The sequence below is a fragment of the Bactrocera tryoni genome, chromosome 5, assembly GCF_016617805.1.
Source record: "Bactrocera tryoni isolate S06 chromosome 5, CSIRO_BtryS06_freeze2, whole genome shotgun sequence".
Taxonomy (NCBI): domain Eukaryota; kingdom Metazoa; phylum Arthropoda; class Insecta; order Diptera; family Tephritidae; genus Bactrocera; species Bactrocera tryoni.
The window spans coordinates 77,676,278-77,694,636 of record NC_052503.1 but is presented as its reverse complement, the minus strand read 5'-3'; the positions used below and the strand labels follow the sequence as shown (position 1 = coordinate 77,694,636).

General features: G+C 36.1%; 1 protein-coding gene and 1 long non-coding RNA gene across 3 annotated transcripts; both read right to left on the bottom strand.

The window, feature by feature from the left end:
* Positions 1 to 11,067: 11,067 nt before the first annotated feature.
* On the bottom strand, positions 11,068 to 12,108 carry LOC120777840. Of its 2 annotated transcripts, XR_005705546.1 has the most exons (4): positions 12,016 to 12,108; positions 11,843 to 11,955; positions 11,299 to 11,783; positions 11,068 to 11,171 (listed from the first exon to the last, which is right to left on the bottom strand). It is a non-coding gene; the product is annotated as an uncharacterized LOC120777840 (long non-coding RNA). The 2 variants fall into 2 exon arrangements; XR_005705545.1 differs by lacking the exon at positions 11,068 to 11,171 and having other exon boundaries at positions 11,179 to 11,783.
* A 3,032-nt stretch (positions 12,109 to 15,140) lies between these two features.
* On the bottom strand, positions 15,141 to 16,224 carry LOC120778586 (farnesol dehydrogenase-like). The gene is made up of 2 exons (XM_040110452.1): positions 15,564 to 16,224; positions 15,141 to 15,468 (listed from the first exon to the last, which is right to left on the bottom strand). Exons 1-2 carry the CDS (start codon positions 16,146 to 16,148, stop codon positions 15,298 to 15,300), a joined length of 756 nt encoding a protein of 251 aa, XP_039966386.1. The 5' UTR covers positions 16,149 to 16,224; the 3' UTR covers positions 15,141 to 15,297.
* Between the last annotated feature and the right edge of the window lie 2,135 nt (positions 16,225 to 18,359).

The window sequence follows — 18,359 nt, the reverse complement described above, 5'->3', positions numbered from 1 at the left end:
TGGTACTTGCGAGTAGACGATTAACAGTCAGAGATCTTCTTTCTTTGGATTATCAGTAGGATCAGTGAAAATCATTTTGAAAGATCATTTGCTTATAAGGAAATTGAAGGCATGATTGGTTCCAAAATCACTTAATTTTTCGAAAAGCTGCGTCGCGATAACGTCTATGAAAAATGCTTTCCGACTAGCCAGGATTATTACTGGCGATGAGTTTTTGATGTATGGTATGCTTACGTGCTGGAAACATACCACAGTTTTTCGCCAAAAATTCAACCAATATCGTGCTGCAACCACCGTATTCGCCTGATTTAGCTCCGTGTGACAAGGTGGCCATTCACCAAACTCAAAGGACCGCTCCGGGAAAACCGTTTTGAATCAGACATTAAACTTGATTCCGGAAATTGACTTTAACAACTGTTCCGAGGATTGGAAAAAACGCCTGCACAAGAGTATTGGAGCCAAGGGGGATTACTTTGAGGGGGATGCCATGGATTTTGAAGAATAAATTAAGATTTTAGAACTATAAACAGAGTCTTACTCTATTTTGCTCATAGTAGCATATATCCGAATAAGAATCATATCTCCCCAACAGTGTCCAGTAGCATTCTGGAATTTATCAAAATACTGAACCTTAGTGAGTCCGTATGAAAGAGGGCAGGCCGCAGTAGACTTTAGATTGTAGTACAAGTCAGAATTTATTTATATTTTCTGCATATTGAGCAAAAACTTGCAAAATAACTTTTATAAAAAGCGAGCTCACCCGAAGGGTAATATCTCTTCGGTAGAAGAGGAAGTCGGCACTGAGCTAAAACTCTTAAATGAATTATTTCATAAGACCTCCGAGAAGTGCAGATGGTAAAATATTAGAAGGATAAAGGTTAATAAGTAAAAGAATACCATTGGAACCTATGGTGAAAAGGTCAAGCTTTCAAATGGTAGTGATAGATTAGAATATACAAAAATTGATGCTTGAACTGTGACCTAAGCTCAATTGCGCCCCAACTTCTTTCATACATCTAATAAATTCCAGGAAGTCTAGAAGAAGTTGTGGAAGCTTCGGAAGTTGTTACCAATATCAAATAGGTGCTGCTTGAGCTTACAATACCCAGTATAGATCCCAGGGCGTTTATTCTGCGTCTTAAGATTGCTGTGAAGTATAGAAGCAGATGTGGAAGTTTCGGCTCCATAACGCAAAACTGACAGTCTGCAGAACAGACTATACCAATGCCGAATAGGTGGTTATTGAGCGTTCAGTGCCCAATGTAGTATAGTATAGCTTGTTGTGCCTACAATGTCGTTGTTGTCTGCGGGGAGGTTTATAATACTTTTAAACTTTGTGAGGTTGTAGTCACCTCCAACGAGACGAAAACTGCAGCTATAGAAAGGAAAGCTGGTAAGTTCGTTCCCGGTTACCCCTTTATGATCTTGAACCCAAATGAGTTGCACTTGGTTGTACACGGTTGGATGTTTGGAAGAGAGTCTTGAAAAATAGGCGAGCTCAAAAATAAATTATTTGTAGGAAAACAAATAAAATGTATATATCACAAAAATAAAAACTGAAAAGGAGTGCACACAAGGACACGCCGAAATTATCTCCTCTTTCAACTGCATTCCGGCAGAGGCTATTCGTGACGCCTTTTTCTCTGCGTTCTAGACTTAAAGCGCTTTGTTGATTTGTAGGGGTCATATGAACTATTAGATAGGAGTTTTAGCTTATACAACGGACTGGCGTTCTAGGCTGTCCAAGCGAATTAGGAACGTTCTCTTAACCTAACCTATCCTAATTTAGCGCTTAGGAAACTTGAGCAACACTTGAACTTAAAGCCGTATACATTATCAGATTCTGGCAGAAGCCACCTACCGAGGTGTAACAGCTTTAGATGGAGTCACTCCAGACTTTTACGGTGCCATATCTGGACTTTTACATGCGAACTAGAAGAAAGGTCGATAATTCAAAAAGGGACCTCAAATCACATAAGTCGAGAAGGAGATCGGGTAACCAGAAATGGAAGGAAATGAAAATGTAACATTGGATCACATAAAGCGCAAAAAAAGATGAAAAAATTCGAACACAACAAATGTACATAACCACATAAGCCGTGAAGTTCGTCATAAACTTTGAGAAGTTATGTTGAAAAGACTATCAGGGAGTCAATTCTGGCATTCAATTACTTAGACAAGCGACTGCGAAGGGCAACCAAAAAAAACCGCTAACGACACCCGCGGGCCTCTCCTACTTATATATATGTACTTATGTATTTACTAAAATCCTTTAATGCGACTTCATGGTAAGCCACAGCCACAGTCATTCATATCTTCTTTTCTTTGACTATCATCCTTGCGTGGCAGCTCAATCATCGTTTTTAATTAATTTTTGAAATGTCAAGCAACCAAGGAAATGCTATGAAATCTTCTGCACGAGCACAAAGGCCAAAATGAAGTCCATACAACAGTGAATGTCCTTGCACAAATAATAGACGAAGCGAGCGATAAGCAGACAGACATAGTGCTATGCGTACAGCAAAGAGACACAGAAGTACTTCGATTGTGGCATAAAGAGACTTATGAAAACTGTGAAATTGTAGCCACAATGTGATAGGAGATGGGAGTTATGGTCACATGAGTAGCGCCACAGGGCAAAGTGGTTTACATTATGAGTTACAAGTGTGCAAGAATATTAAGGGACCACCAACTGTGCGAATTGTATTTGCAGGAACACCAAGTTTGGTGATAAAGAGTTGACAGTGACGCAAGAAAATCATAAATTGTGGTTTTTTGAACACAATGTAGAAAGAGAGAGATAAAATGAATAATGTTAATACATGTTCTTAAAACAGAAAGCATTAGCTTTGAGTGCCTATAAAAAACCAAATCGAATTTTGTGTCGAAATGTCGAATGCCGGATAAGATAAGAGACGGTCGAGAGATCGTTGAAGACATCCCTCGTTCTGGACGACTTTCGACATCTTCAACTAATAAAAATATTAAAGAAGTGAAGGATATGGTGCTTGAAAATCGTCTGGCAAGCGTTAGGGAGATGGCAAGGAAGCTTGACATAGTCCCGATAAATCTTCAAAAAGAGTACCGTAATCAGTTCTCTTTGGACATGCTTGATCGTGCGAATTCCGATCCCACATTCCTAGAGAGCATTATAACTGCCGATGAGACATGAGTTTATGAGTTTGACATGAGGCAAATAAACAATCACCAGAATGGAGACAAAAAAACGAGCACAAAACCACGCCAAAACCGCTCAAAAATCAAGTTGATGCTCAGGAGCTGAAGACCATCCCAAAAAAAGGCTATGAAAAGTGTTTGGAGGACTATTGAAGAATAATTAAATATTTCGTTTACAAATTCTTTTTCCTTTTTTGTCACAATGTATGAGCCCTCGGCCCTATTGGCTAAAACCTGAGACAACCCATTTTCACAATTTTGCTTTGAGAAAAATTTTTCACCAAAAAAATAATTTACTATAAATAGAAACTGGTAGTAGTCACTTGGTACAAGGTCCAGACTTTTAGTCGCATGCTTAAGAACCGCCCAACCAAGCTCCAGGAGCTTCAGTCGAGTCACTATCAAATTGTATAGCCTGGCATTGTCCTACAGACAATTGGTCCGTCAATTGACATTACAGGTCTGAACTAAGACCAACAAAATAATTCACAATAGATAGGAACAGGCAGTAGTCACTTGGTACAAGGTGCAGACTTTTAGACGAATGTCTCAGAACCTCCCAACTAAGCTCCGGTAGCCACAGCCGAGTCACTATCGAAATATGTGGCCTAACGTTGTCCTACTGGGACCCAAATTCGCTCCCAAAGGTCAAAGCTAGCCAGTCTAAGCAATTGATTCCAACAGAGAACCGATTGTTGATAATACAGGTCTGAACTAAGCCCAACAAAATCATTCACCATAGACAGAAACAGGTAATAGTCACTAAGTGCAGGGTCCGAACTTTTAGCCTGATGCCTAAATACCTCCCAACTAAGCTCCGGGAACTTCAGCCAAGTCACTATCGAAGTATATGGTCTGGCGTTATCCTACAGAAACACAATTTCGCTCCTAAAGGTACAATCTGGCAAGTCTGGACAATAAGTTTCATCAAACAGACCAATTGTTGGCAATACTAGTCTGAATTAAGAGTTTTACCGTAGCAAAAAACCAACTCATAATAGATGACTTTGCCCAATCACACCAAACACATAGCATCTTGCTGATCCGTAAACCTGGCTTGCTCATCGTTTGCGCCAGCTCTCTGTGATTCAAAATCCAAACAGTGCTTACACGACGCGTCGGACTCGACGTTTCCCATTATATGATCAATATTTTTCGACAGATGAACTTCCAGAGCGTGGTACATCTTATTTCCTCTGATACATTTTCAGTCGCCTAACTTGGTTTTCGCTTTTATCGAGGAAAAAATGTAAAATATTAATTCTGTAGTAGATCTAACCGCAAATGTTACGCTTGTTGTAAACTAAAGCTCACGGAACCTTGAATGTTTGAAAGACAATTGCAGCTTAAATTAAAAACCCTGAAAATTACAATTTCGCTCGCTTAAGAAATGTCTTTCACACACTTCCTTTACTCACACACTCGCGTCCTAGCATTCGTAATCTCCGACTCCCCACGTATTAACTGCGCATAAGCCTTGCCGTAATATTGAAAATGTATGACAGGAAATATAATTTCCTCTTATTTTCACTAAAGACTCATTGCTGTCGCCTCCATTGGCCACACTTACAGCCAACTGCTCTCACCCCGCCTCTCTGCACGGTCTTGGCACATTTCAACGCTTAAATTACGGCAATAGCGTAGCATCCTGTAAAACCAGCTGTGGCCTGTTTCCACCGGTTGCCACCAACTGCCAGTTGCAAGCGCACGGCATTGAGCGCATGTGTGTGCATTTCTCTCTCTGTGTGTGTGTGTGTGTGTGTACAGTAGATGTTAGCATAAAACCCCATTGTCCTCAACTACAAACAGATTGCTGGTCTTTGGTCCATGCCACTTTTAGTTGGTCTCTTGGTGAGTCGCTGGGTCGCTTGACAGCGAGGTAGCTGCCGCATTTGCTTGGTTTCGTTGGTGACTCAGTGGTCTTTTCGACGGCGAACCGCCAATGCTTTAGCGCTTGACTTCGCCAATCCCGTGTAATTCCATTTGCGGAGCTTATGGTCATTAAGATTTGTTTTCCTTTAGCTCATTGTTTTATCCAACGCTTACAAAAAGGAAGCGCACAACCTCCAACGCCAACCGCCAACACCAACACCGTGGGGCACGCCATGTTGCAAGCCGCGTTACCGTTTCATGCAGCATACATATAACCGGGTGTTGAACTATGTGGCGGCTCTTGTGCTCTGCGTTGTTGGTGTAACTGCGCTTTTGCGCTCGGTTTTATAATCTCGGTTTTTGTGTGCGTGTGCACACTGTGTCTGTTGTTGACCTTGTGCATCCTGCATTCTGCGGAAAATTCATTTAATATTTCCGCTCATTCCCCAGTGTCGCCAAGCCACAGCGCAGCTCACCTCCCCCTCCCGCCGTGTTGAAGTGTCCTCATCATTGATGTTTTGAATGTCCTTCATTTTAAGTGCACTTTTGTTGTTATTTTCATTGGCTTTTCACACTTATTGGCCGTTTGTTTCCTACTCGTCGTAAGCTTTGTCGTTGGCTCTGAAGTTTCTGGTGCCATGTGCTCGACAAGGACGTCGTAGCACCCGCTTAACAGCGCACGCTGTTCGCATTGGTGTTGTTGTACGTAATACCACCGGTTTTTGCCACACCCTTCACTTTATAATTAACTGTCCAATAACGGTGTGAACTTGTGCTATTAGTAATCTCAGGGCTTCTAAGTTTGCTCGCGCTTGAGCTGGTGTTAATGTGTGTCGAGTTAATTGTGTTATAAATAGAAATGGTTATGCTTGCTATAAAGACGTTTTGCTGGTTGTACACCTTAATTGGCATTCATACCTGGTTGCTTAGGGAATTGTTGCAGCCAATCTAGGATGCATTTATAATAAGCTTTTCATTAAAATAATACCGAAACGTGGAAATTTTCAAATATAATTTGGGTTAAGTTAGGTTATACTCGGCGACTGTCACGCTAGACATAAACCCGCAGCTCCTTTGTAAAGCCAGCTACAGGTTCAGTTAAATACGAGCTGAAGTTTATGTCGCCAGGGACGTCAACGCTTTTTCCGAAGTTTACTAGAAACTTGCACATCTAACTCTGATACTTCATCCAATTCCTTAAACTATAAAACACCTAGATATCTAAACAAGAACTCGGTTTTGGCCGAACAAAAGAAAGAAGGTATTCCCGGCGGTTCTGTCATGCTTACTTCCGGGCTCTTTCTTCATATGTCATAGGCCTATAGGTTCTCTGTAATGCCACATGGAGGTACAGTTTAATATGAGCTGAAGTTTATGTCGTCCCAGACGTCAACGAAGCGAATTTTAATAAAGACTAGATATCTAATTCTGATGCTTCAACCTATATCTTGAACTACAAAGCACTTAGAATTCTCGGATTAGGCCGTACAGAATAAAGAAAGTGTTCCCGGCGGTTCCCTCATGTCTGCTTTTACTTCATGTGTCATCGTTAATGATGTTCATACATATAAATGTCTGGAATGCGATGTCATTAAATTATAATCTATGACTAGTCCATCAACCGTCCTGTAGTTTTGTGAGTAAAAATCATGCGTGTTTTACTTCGCACATGATCTTGGCGATCCTGCAAGGGAGAGGAATTATATTTCACTCTGATCATTCTCTGTTGGAATGCAATGTGAGATTATTATTATATTCTTTATGTTCTTGCATTATTAGCTATCTTAGCAGCTTTGCTGACCGCAAAGACTTCTACCTGGAAGATACTATTCGGTCAGCTTGAAGGGACGCCTAAGATCTAGCAAAAAAAAAACCGTCGACTATTCTATCAGCCATTTTTAATCCGTCCGTGTAGTTGTCGAAAGTTCCGGTTGTGCTTCGCGTGTCAACGTTCTGCTAAAAAATAAAGACTTCCCCGAAACGGAAGAGATACATGGAATCTCTCAGGACAACTAGAAGATCCTCAAAGAAATAAGCGTTAAGTTTCGACAGATATAAGAGCACTGAGACTAAAGGAAGTAAGCTCTTAATTTCCATAGAAATAATAGTACCGTACATCCCTGAGACTTTACGGTCTTTCTTTAGCTCCTTAGAGACCCAAGTCGTTTTGGAGATCCTTTCGTATAAAATGCAAAAATTTCGAATCTGGAAATAGAATAGCACGTAGGTAATAGCAGAGGTATCTCTACAGCGACAGAGCAATGGATCTAATAGTGAACGAGGGCAAGACGAAATATCTCCTGTCAAAAAACAAATAGTCGTTGCACTAGGGACTTGGCTCGCACGTTTTTGTTGACAGTCATAACTTCAAAGTCGTAGATAGTTTCGTCTAACTTGGAACCAGTACTATTAACACCAACAACAACATTTGCCTCAAAAAACTAACTCTTGCCAACAGGTGCTACTTCGGCCTGCGTAAAAAATTGAAAAGTAAAGTCCTCTCTCGACGAACAAAGACCAAACTTTATAAGTCACTCATCACCCCCGTCCTACACTTCAGCTCTGAGAGTATTCGACGCAGTACCAACCGGGGGAACCAGAGGAAGAGAAAGACCTTCATTCCCTTGGATAGTCGAGGTGGGAAAGGAAGGCTACACTTGGAATCTCCAATTGGCGGGAAGCAGCGAATTTTTTTTTTTTGAAATCTTTGAGAAAACTTTGAAATTTAGTATAAAGTTTTCGAAGTAATTTTCTATGAGAACGGAATCGGAGGCAGACGAAACATTCGAAAGAATTTTTTTTGCTAGAAAAGTATTTAAAAAAAATATTTCACTACCCAACCGTTTCGTAGTACATGAATTTTAGAGTTACGCGTCGTTGCGCTTGTGTAATGCGCTGGAAAATTGAGCTAATAACATGAACGCAGAGGTCACAAGAAATGCAGTTTTCCAACGCAGTAAACGCAGTGATTGTAAAGCTTTGTTAGCTTAACAAATGGTTTTTAACATTTTTATTTTTCAATTTTCGTGTTTCTTTTTTATATAATTTCGCAATTTAAATTCCACAATGCTGACCTTCACAACGCCACCTCCAGCGGCAACAACGACAACGACAGCAACACCAACTATGATGCTCATGCGTGTCAAACGAAATTAGATATCCGCACACACGCGCTCACACATGTGTTTGGCCGCAGCCACAACAACACATGCATTTGTGGGAAGGAAATTGCATGGGGAGCAAATGCATAGCAACACAAAGCAAAGAAAAATGCGCAAATAAAATGAAATGAATGCACTTAAGCGATGAGCTGACGCACAAAAGCGGCGAGCATGTCAGCTACGCCCACACACGTTTATGCGTATTACGTAAGTATTTGTACATTAAGAAGAAAAAAAGAACAAAATCGCATAAGTGTTCGAATGTGTGCATGCGTGGGTGCTGTGCCACACCATGCAGCGCTTTGCCACGCCATGTGCGCTCACAAAGGCGTTGCTGAAGTGCTTCCGGTGGCAGTTTGTATAAATTCCAACAGATACTGGCAAAAATGTGCGGCATGGAAAAAATGACAGCAAAAGGGCGGTAGCGGTGGCGGTGGCAGCGTGCTCAGCAACGCTTACGACCGCATTTCGACGCGTCCTTTGTGTGCAACGCGCTGACTGCAGCTTTGGTTGTGGCAATTATTCGCTTTGGCTTGAGTGCACGCACACTGGCAAACATGCACGCATACTCACATACATACATACATAAAGATATGCATAAGTGTGTGCGTTTGTGTGTGGGTGCGCATTTCATTATCCTTGTGGCTGCTTTGCCATGCGCTCACACTGTGTTTGCATGTATGTTTGTGGCAGCCCGTTTAATGCTTGCAATTACAATATGTGCCACGGGGCGTGCACTGCAAGGCTAATACGTTAAAGGATAATGAGCATTAATTTTGTTATTTTGGCATTTTTTGTAACCCCCTTTGGCTGCTGCGCTAATGCGCCACCGCGCAACTTGCATGCATACTTAGCTTTTGCAAAAGCTGATCGGATTTAAATTTACATGCTAATTAGTTCTTTGCATAGCGAAAAGTAGTTGGACGCTGTTAGATTGCACTTTGTTGCTGAAGAAAGAGAAAAAAGCTCCAAGCGAGTACTGAAGTTAGTCAGAAAGCAACTTTGGATATGACTACTACATTCGAATGAAAAAAAATGCAAAAAAAAATTTTAATTTTTTTTTAAATAAAAAAGAATTAAAATAACTTAATAAAAATTAAATAATATTTAAAAAATAAAATTTAAATTTAAAAATCTAAAAAAAAAATTCATTAATATTAAAATAAAATTACATTAAATTAAAAATAATTAAAATTAAGTTAAAAAAAATTAAATTATAATGAAAATTTAAAAATAATAAAATGAAAAAAAAAATAAATTTTATTCAGAAAACATTAAATTAAATTTAAAGAAATTAAATTACATTAAAAAAGTTAATTTAAACAAATTTAATATTAAAAAAAATGTATTTAATTGAAATTAAAAAAAAAAACAATTAAATAAGTGAAAAAAAAAATTTAAATTTTATTTAAATAAAAATATTAAATTAAATATAAAAAATATGTACATATGATACATATATACATATATGTATGTACATATACATATGTATGTATGTATATGTATGTAGATTTAAAAAAAATCGATATCATATTAAAAAAATTTATTTAATTAAAATTTTCAAAAAAAAATCTAATTAATTAAATTAAAAATAAATTAATTTATCTTAAATAAAATTTTTTAAATTTAACTTAAATAAAAAAAATTAAATTGAATTCAAATTAAAAAAATTTCATTAACCTAATATTAAAAAATAATAAGCTCAATGAAAAAAATGTTAATTTGATTAATAAAAAATTACACTAGATTAAAAAAAAAATTAATTAAAAAACTTAAAAAAAAAATATTTAATTATATAAAAAAATTTATTTAATTATAATTTAAAACAAAATAATTAATTAAAAACATGTTATTTGAATGAGAAAATGTTTAATTTAAAACAAATAATTTATTAAAAATATAATTTAATTTAAATTAAAAAGAATTAACTTAATTAACATTAAACAAAACAATAAAGTTAATGATACAATTTTAACTCAATTAAGAAACAAAGTTAAAAAAAATAATATTAAAGAATTAAAATAAAAGAATAATATAAAAACAAATTTAAAAAAATATTTAACTAAAATTAAAACAAATTCAAAAATGTTAATTAAATTTAAAAAAATTAAATTAAATTAAAAAAAATAAATAAATTTAATACAAATTAAAAAAAAATAAAGTACATATATGAAAAACTTTTTAATTTAGTTAAGAAAAAATTAAACTAAATTCAAAAAAATTAAATTAAATTAAAAAAAAAAAACACAAGAAAAAGCGTTAACTTCGGCTGTACATAAAGGGTAAGAGAAATGATAGATCTTTAGCTTGAATTTGATCGATTAAGTAGTTTGCATAGCAGCTATATATACATATAAATGTTATAGTGATACGATCAAAATAATTTCTTCAGATATTTTAGCGTTGCCTTTGACAATAATCTCTGCAAAAATCTTGCGAAGATATTTCTTCAAATAACAAAGTTTTCCCTACAAAAATTGGATTGGTCAGTTTGGGTGGCAGCTATATGTCATAGTGGTTCGATATCGGCGATTTCGACAAATGAGCAACGTCTTGCAAATAGAATGGTTTGTGCAAAATTTCAGATCTGAAATCCAAAGAAACAATTTCGCGTATATACAACGGACATCATGGAAATCGACTCAGCTGATCGCGCTAATCAATTATATATACACTTAGTATATACCCTGCGCTGAATATAAAAAAACTACTTTTTTGTACCCACGATAGTTACTTCAAAACCGAAGTTGTTTCATAAAACATTCAATAACTACAAAATATTTTTAAGAAATTTGTAAAAACATGAAGACTTACGTGATATTTTTTTAACAATATGAGTTGATGAAATCTTATTATAGATGTAATGTAATTATGAATATGATGTAACTTTTTATGAAGTATAACTGTAAGCCTCGGTTATAATATTTTGATTTCATTTCTTTATTCTTGTTTATTTTTACGCTGTAAATAAAAAGTGTCTTCAAATTAATTTATTTGCAACTACAATAAAATTTAAATAATTTAAATTTAAGATTAGAATATACTATTTTACGAATTTATGTTTCATATACCAATGAAAACCACAAACCTTTTAATTTACACATGCAATCGGCAATTATAACCATCCGCAATTAATATTGCATAAATTTGGCCAGCCGTACAAATTTATTACTGCCGCAGCGACTTGCTATTCATAGCACAGCATAAATATGTATACAGCGTAGTGCATAGGAATTACCATAAAAATTCATAACGATGTTTAATTTATGTAAACTGCAATCACTAGGCACTGCACAAATGATTCATAACATGTAAATTACAAATGCCGCAACAAAGTGTAACCTGAAATGGCGTTTTATCGAACCCTAGCCCGCAGATGTTCAGGCTGCGGTCGGTCACACAGCCGCTATCCGTTTAATAATTAGAATTGCCATGGCCTTCATTAAATTTGTGCAAAAGAAGTTCAAATTGTTTGCAATTATCACCTGGCGCGGGTTTGCACACACAAATTGAGGTGCAATAGCTTTTATACATACTCTCGGTAAATGGTGCGGCGTTCAAGCTGTCATTTCGCTGAAATAAAAGCACAAAGTAAATTTCGAAATAGTAATATGTAAATATCTCTATACTACCTTGCCTTCCGTAACAACTTCCTCTTAGTTGTCGTTAGACAAAGGAAGCCTACTTCAATGCCTAGCAGCAGGCCCTGGGTATGTGTTTTACTGATAAAGCCTGCGGTCAGCTCCTAAAATCACGCTCATTTGTTTATTTACAACTTAAATACGTTAATATATGCAATACTCACATTTTTGTACTATATTTCGATTATTTTTTGTATATTCAGACAAATTTGTATAATCAACCCGTAAACTCATTTCCGAACGACGCACAAAAATGCGCGAAACAGCTGTCAGGTGTTATTTACAAAGGCGCTCAAACTGTTGTAGATGTTACAGCAGAGAACGTATACGTTCTCTGTTATTATTACTTAACAGGGTGATCATGGTGCGTGAAATTATTTTTAAGAAAAGTTCATAAGCATTGGTTGCATAATCTGGCAACTCGCATTTGTCGTTCCTAATTTCCGCCGCCATTTCGAACATTCGTTTCCTTATAACGCGTTCGTGTAAGCCGCATATAAAGCAGCTCGGTGAAAAAAGTGAAATTAATTTAGGAATTAAAGCTGCAATTAAGATGTTTTTAGTAGAATTAGGTTGAAGTTCGTTAATTTAATCGTTTTAAAGTAAAAACAGTAGTCGGGCGTTGTTATTTTTGTAGTAAAAGTGAAAGTGAAAAAAAGTGTGTGCAGCAGCTGAGCGCTGAGCAGCGCCGCACGCAGAGCTCTGCCAGTGATGGTGCATAAAATGTTCTATTAATGTTAATTATGTTATGTTAATGTAAATAAAGTGTCGGAAGTAGGGAAAAGACTGTAAGTTAGGGAAGTGTATCAGTTTATTGCAGAAAATTGCGAAAAAAGTGAAATAACGTGCGGTAAGTGCTTAAATATAATATCAAATATTATAAAGGTATTAAAGTGGGCAATTTATGGTGTTTTTAGTAAAATTAGGGTTTTTAATCGTTTAACAGTGATAAGTGTGTGCGGGTGTTATTAGTTGTATATTATATGTACATATCTATAGTATAATGATCAGTGGCAGCAGGAGCAAGCGGCGTACTGGCAGAAGGTGTATACAAACTTTGTTTCAGATGTGAGAAAGGCACTTACGTATATGGGGATCAGAGTGCGCTATAGAGCATTAAGTGAGGTAAGTCCTGTAGAAAAATACTAAAATTTATAAAATTAGCTCTCACGAAATTGTATGTATCTTAATTTGTACATTTATATACATGTAGATATACATACATATAAATTAGCAAAAAAGTTCAATTGCCACTGCATCACAGTAAGATCCTTCTAGCTGCCAATAGATGTCGTTGGTGTTCTCAAGAGCGTATATCATCAGTTGCCTCCTCCTATTTCCGCCACCATTGTTTATAGTTCCTTTCAGCTAAGGTGGAAATTGCATTAGCAGAGTAAACGGCACATTCTCTCAAAATTGTTGCTAAGAGCGCTTGCACATTTTTAAGGTAGCTTCCTGCTACTATCACTGATTAACATTTCTGTTAAACTATCGTGGTTAGCATCGTCCATCTGGCAATGACGATGGGCATAGCACCGCCCATCTTTTGGTGAAATATCATATCTCGGGACCCGACCAACCGATTTCGACTAAATTTAGTACGTACCTTTTTTCTCATATTCACATATCACAATGCGGAAATAGGTGAAGTCGGGCAACAACCACGCCTACTTTCATTAAATTTGAATTCCATGTGATTCTTCCACTTTCCAAATTGAGAAGTAATTTATTTAACAGCATTAAATTTTTCCCTAATAATTCTTTTAAATTATGCGACCTTATGACCAAAAAATGTTCAATACTAAACAAAACTGTTCAAACCTCAAACCCCTGGATATCAAATATGTGAACCCCAGTATCTAAAGTTGACTTTTGACCGAAAATATCGTTCAATGTATGGGATATACAATTGAAATTTAGAGAGAATCCTTTCCTGATAATAGTAACTCTGTGTATCAAAAATTGATTGAGTCGGGTCAATACTTCCCTCAGCCATAAAGATTTGCGAACTTCCGGGTGACTAGTGATGTAATATGTTAGTAGTTAATAGATAAAATCGGGTCGATACTGCCCTAACTCCCATATACACATGTACATATAATGATTTGGCTTTTTCTAACAAACCTTATGCCGAATAAATTTACGATTCTCTGGTTGACATTTTACACTTAAGGTATTTCTCTGGCTGTGATTTCTGCATTCTTATCTGTAAATACTTATCTATTCGAGTCATAACCTCGTCACATATGAATTTCATAAACTTTCTTGAAGGTGTTGATTATATTTAATAAGACTTCTCCGTTGACGTAACGTACTTAAGTAATCTGATAAAATGGTCATTGACATTAAAAAAGTTGAAATACATATATACATACATGCATATATGTATATATATGCACTTACAGACTGAACTTGTCTAAACGAGATAGTACTTCCAATTTTTATACTCTCGCAACATGTTGCAGCAGAGGTGCATCTAACGGTTGTTTATAACGAGAAGAGTTAAATTCGTGATCATTTCGACACATTTTCAACTAATATCGTGCCGCAATGAACGCATTCACTCGATTTACCTTCGTGTAACTTCTGGCTATTCAGCAAAGTCACATGACCACTACGAAGACACAGTTTAGACTCAATTGAGGATATAAAAGCTGAATCGAAGAAGGCTCTGATGGCCATCACGGCGGAATATTTTTCCAAGTTCAAAATTCACCTTTTAGTTTGATTGTATACAAGCTGATCGATTCCACCAAAAACTAGCTCTTCCAGAATTTTTGGTTTTTTCATCAAAAAAACTAGGGAACCTCGAAATGTGTCACCATTTAGTTATATAGTGAAAATATTTAGAAATGTCCAACTTATATTATTTTGACAGCTAGTTTGATAACAAACAAAATTATATGCAAGAGAAAACAATCACTCTTTATATGCCCACAATGTAAAATGAGGAGTGTTGATGGGTTTTGAACATTCCTATCGGTCTTTAAAGCTTATGGAATACTACAGAATTATATTCTATAAAAATCACTCCTTGTCCTCCTTAAGAACCTCGTCAAAATAATAAAAGTAGTAGCGAAAATGACCTCTCTGCAACCTATAGCTTTTCTTCTTCGCCTGCTACTCCTCATCACCGCAAGTAAATATCAAATATAGTAACCGATAACTATTTCCAATCGGATCGACTTCTATACAGACCAAATTAGAAGAAAGTGTACTAAATATTTACACGCTTATGCGGCTGCTGGGCTTAAGGACCACCCTAACTTATTAAGAAAAAAAGGTTATGTACACAAATATTTTCTACAACTTTTATTTAGTATTTTAATATTTCATAATCCTATTGGAGCAGATAGCTTTCAGCTCAGCTCTAATATCTATTCCATGCTATTCGCCAATAGAAGCCGATAGCTTTCAGCTCAGCTCTAATACATATCTATTCCATTCTATTCGCCCAACATTGGCTTCACTGTAATCTCATGCACTTGCATATGAGCTGGTGTCGAGAGTGTAAATAATACACAGCGAGAAACATCTTCTGGCTGTAGAATTGGTCTTTTGCCGCCACGCGAGCGTGCAGCCACAATATCGGTATCGGTTAAGCCGGGACTGACACTCTGTGAAATAAAAAGAACGAAGTATTCAGTTAACAGTTTAAAATGGTACATAAATATAGCAAGCAGTGGATTTGTCGATATCACTCTACACTCACAGTGATCTTAGCTCTGGTACCAAGTCCACGGAACTCCTGACGATACACCTCCGTTAAAGCGGTCAACGCATATTTACTTGGCGCATACAAATTGGATGTTGGCGGCGTATGCGGTTCACTATGTGGCACATAATGCCCCAAAACACTATTAATGATCACCACATGGCCGTCGACACTGCGATCCTTCATTGAACGGAAAGCCCGTTGTGTGCAATAGACCACACCCATAACATTGGTTTGCAATACCTGTTGCAAATTGGCCGGATCCATTTCTGTGGCTTGTCCGGCATTGTAAATGCCAGCATTATTGATCAACACATCGACACCGCTCAAATTCTTGATAACCCAGTCGAAGGCTTCATTAACCGACTCCAGCGATGAGACATCACAACTGACGGGATGAAAGCGCTTCTGCTGTTCCTCGGGCAAGGTTGCACGCCATTCCTCCATGCGTTCCTTGCGCCTGGCCAAGCCGGCAACGCGCATATTCTCCTTCAGCAAGTCCTTAACAATGGCAAGGCCAATGCCCGAACTGGCACCGGTGACTACAGCTGTGCAATTTGACCAACGCTCCATGTTAAACATTTGCAAAAATTACGTAGTTGAATTTAACGAAAGAAATTGATTTAACTTTAATTAACTGTTCAGCATGAAATGCAAGCGATTACTAAATTGAGCAACAGTAGATAGCAAATACTTTGTAGTGCTCACCGGCATTGTTTGGCCGGTTTTTTTTCGTTTCCAGTAGTCGCTGTTGTTAAGCCCGACAAGTGGGCATACCGTATGCATACAGTTATCTACCCACATATACACAATAGATTATTATTTAATCTATATGTATGTATATATTTACTGGAATGTCTGGTCAACTATTAGGGTGGTGCAGAAGAAAATAAATCTTTATTTTATGCCGAAGTCCAATTCAATATAGTGACCCGATCAGAACGATTGCCTTTGATAATTATACATGCCAAATTTCGTGAAGATATTTTGACAAATAAAAAAGTTTTCCATACAAAGCCTTGATTTCGATCATTCAGTTTATATGGCAACTATATGCTATAGTGACCCGATCAGCACGATTTCTTTGGAGATTGTACTATTGCCATAGATAATTATATGTATAAAATTTCGTCAAGCTATCTCTTCAAATAAAATAATTTTCCATACAAGGCCTTGATTTCGATCATTCAGTTTATATGGCAGCTATATGTTGTAGTGGTTCGATATCGCCGATTACAACAAATAAGCAGCTTCTTGAAAAAAACAGGACATATACAAAATTTCAGTACGATATCTCAAAAACTGAGAGACTAGCTCGTGCATACGTAGATAGCGACATACGGACATGGCTACATGTATATCTAGGCAGCTGGTTATTTATACTTATGTATATATGGGACTCACAACATGCCATAACGCATCGTAAAATCATAAAATCATACATTTTTACACTTGTTTAAAAAAATTGTTGTTTTTTATGTGTTTGCTTTTGGTTCGTTATAACTCATAAGTTTATTTGACTATATGAAATCCCTAATAGTATATACTTATGTATGTATGTATATATTATATATTTCATAGCTTCGTTTGTGACGTTTCCCTCTGGGTGTCACAAACTTCGCGACAAACTTAATACACACTTTTCTCAGCAAAAATATATTTTTATTGTGTACTACTTGTATGTAGGTTTGTATGTATTAACACTTGTTTATATTCATAGTTCCAGCAAAGAACGGCGTTCACATAATAATATGTGATGAAATTACTTTTTAACCGGTAGTCTCCATATACATACATATGTACATGTATACATGCATACATTTATTATTATATGGAAAAATTGAAATAGAGACAATATAGACATGAACTCATAGATTAAAAGTTGTAGAGCGAAAGCTACTCTTTATTGCTCTGCTCATCAATTACAGTGTGACCAGATTAAATGATTTCCCAATTAATTTGGCAAACAAAATTTGCGTGCAGAAAGAGCATATCAAGAGAATACTGCTCTTACGCTTTCAACAACTAAAGCGAAAAGGAAGGTTTTGGTCGGAAACGCACTAATTTTTCTAATACAAGAAATTATAGTGAGCAAATATTTTTGTGTAGCGTACCGTGCATCATAATTGTTTTTAATAAAAATGTTATAAGAACATTTTTATAACAAAAATTTAATAATAAAATGTTTATTATACAAATTTTATAATAAAATGTTTATAATAAAATTTAATAATAAAATATTTATAATAAAAATTTTGTAATAAAATTTTATAATAAACATTTTATAATAAAATGTTTATAATAAAATATTTATAATAGCATATGTAAATTAATGCATGTTGATACATCTGTAAGTGACTTATTGCATTAACAGTGTTTGATATCATTTACAGCAATGTAAGCTGTTTTACTTGAATAGCAACGAAGGCAAAAACCACAAGCAAACATACATACATAGAACGCTCGTTGCTCTCAACAAAGCAAACAGTATGTTACATACAGACTCTGTTTTGATGCTTGAAAGGCAATGTAATGTAAAACATCGCAAAGCTATAAAGCAACGAGTGCATCATGCACTTACTGTTAAGAGTGCATGGTGCATGTATGGAAAATAGAAAAAGAAAGGTTACAAAATCATTTCGATTTAAATGATTATAATCGCAGTGCGCTGTTCCTTTTTATATATATACATATGTATATATGTATTTCAGAGTTCAGAGATATTTTGAAATCAAATTAAAATAATTTTATTGCAAGCAACTAAATAGTTTACAATTACGGTATAATATAATA

Excerpts from the sequence above, each read along its gene's own strand:
- LOC120778586 (XM_040110452.1), bottom strand. The coding sequence starts at position 16,148 with ATGTTTAACATGGAGCGTTGGTCAAATTGCACAGCTGTAGTCACCGGT. Across the intron at positions 15,469-15,563 it reads GTACCAGAGCTAAGATCACT|AGTGTCAGTCCCGGCTTAAC; the intron begins GTGAGTGTAGAG and ends TTTATTTCACAG.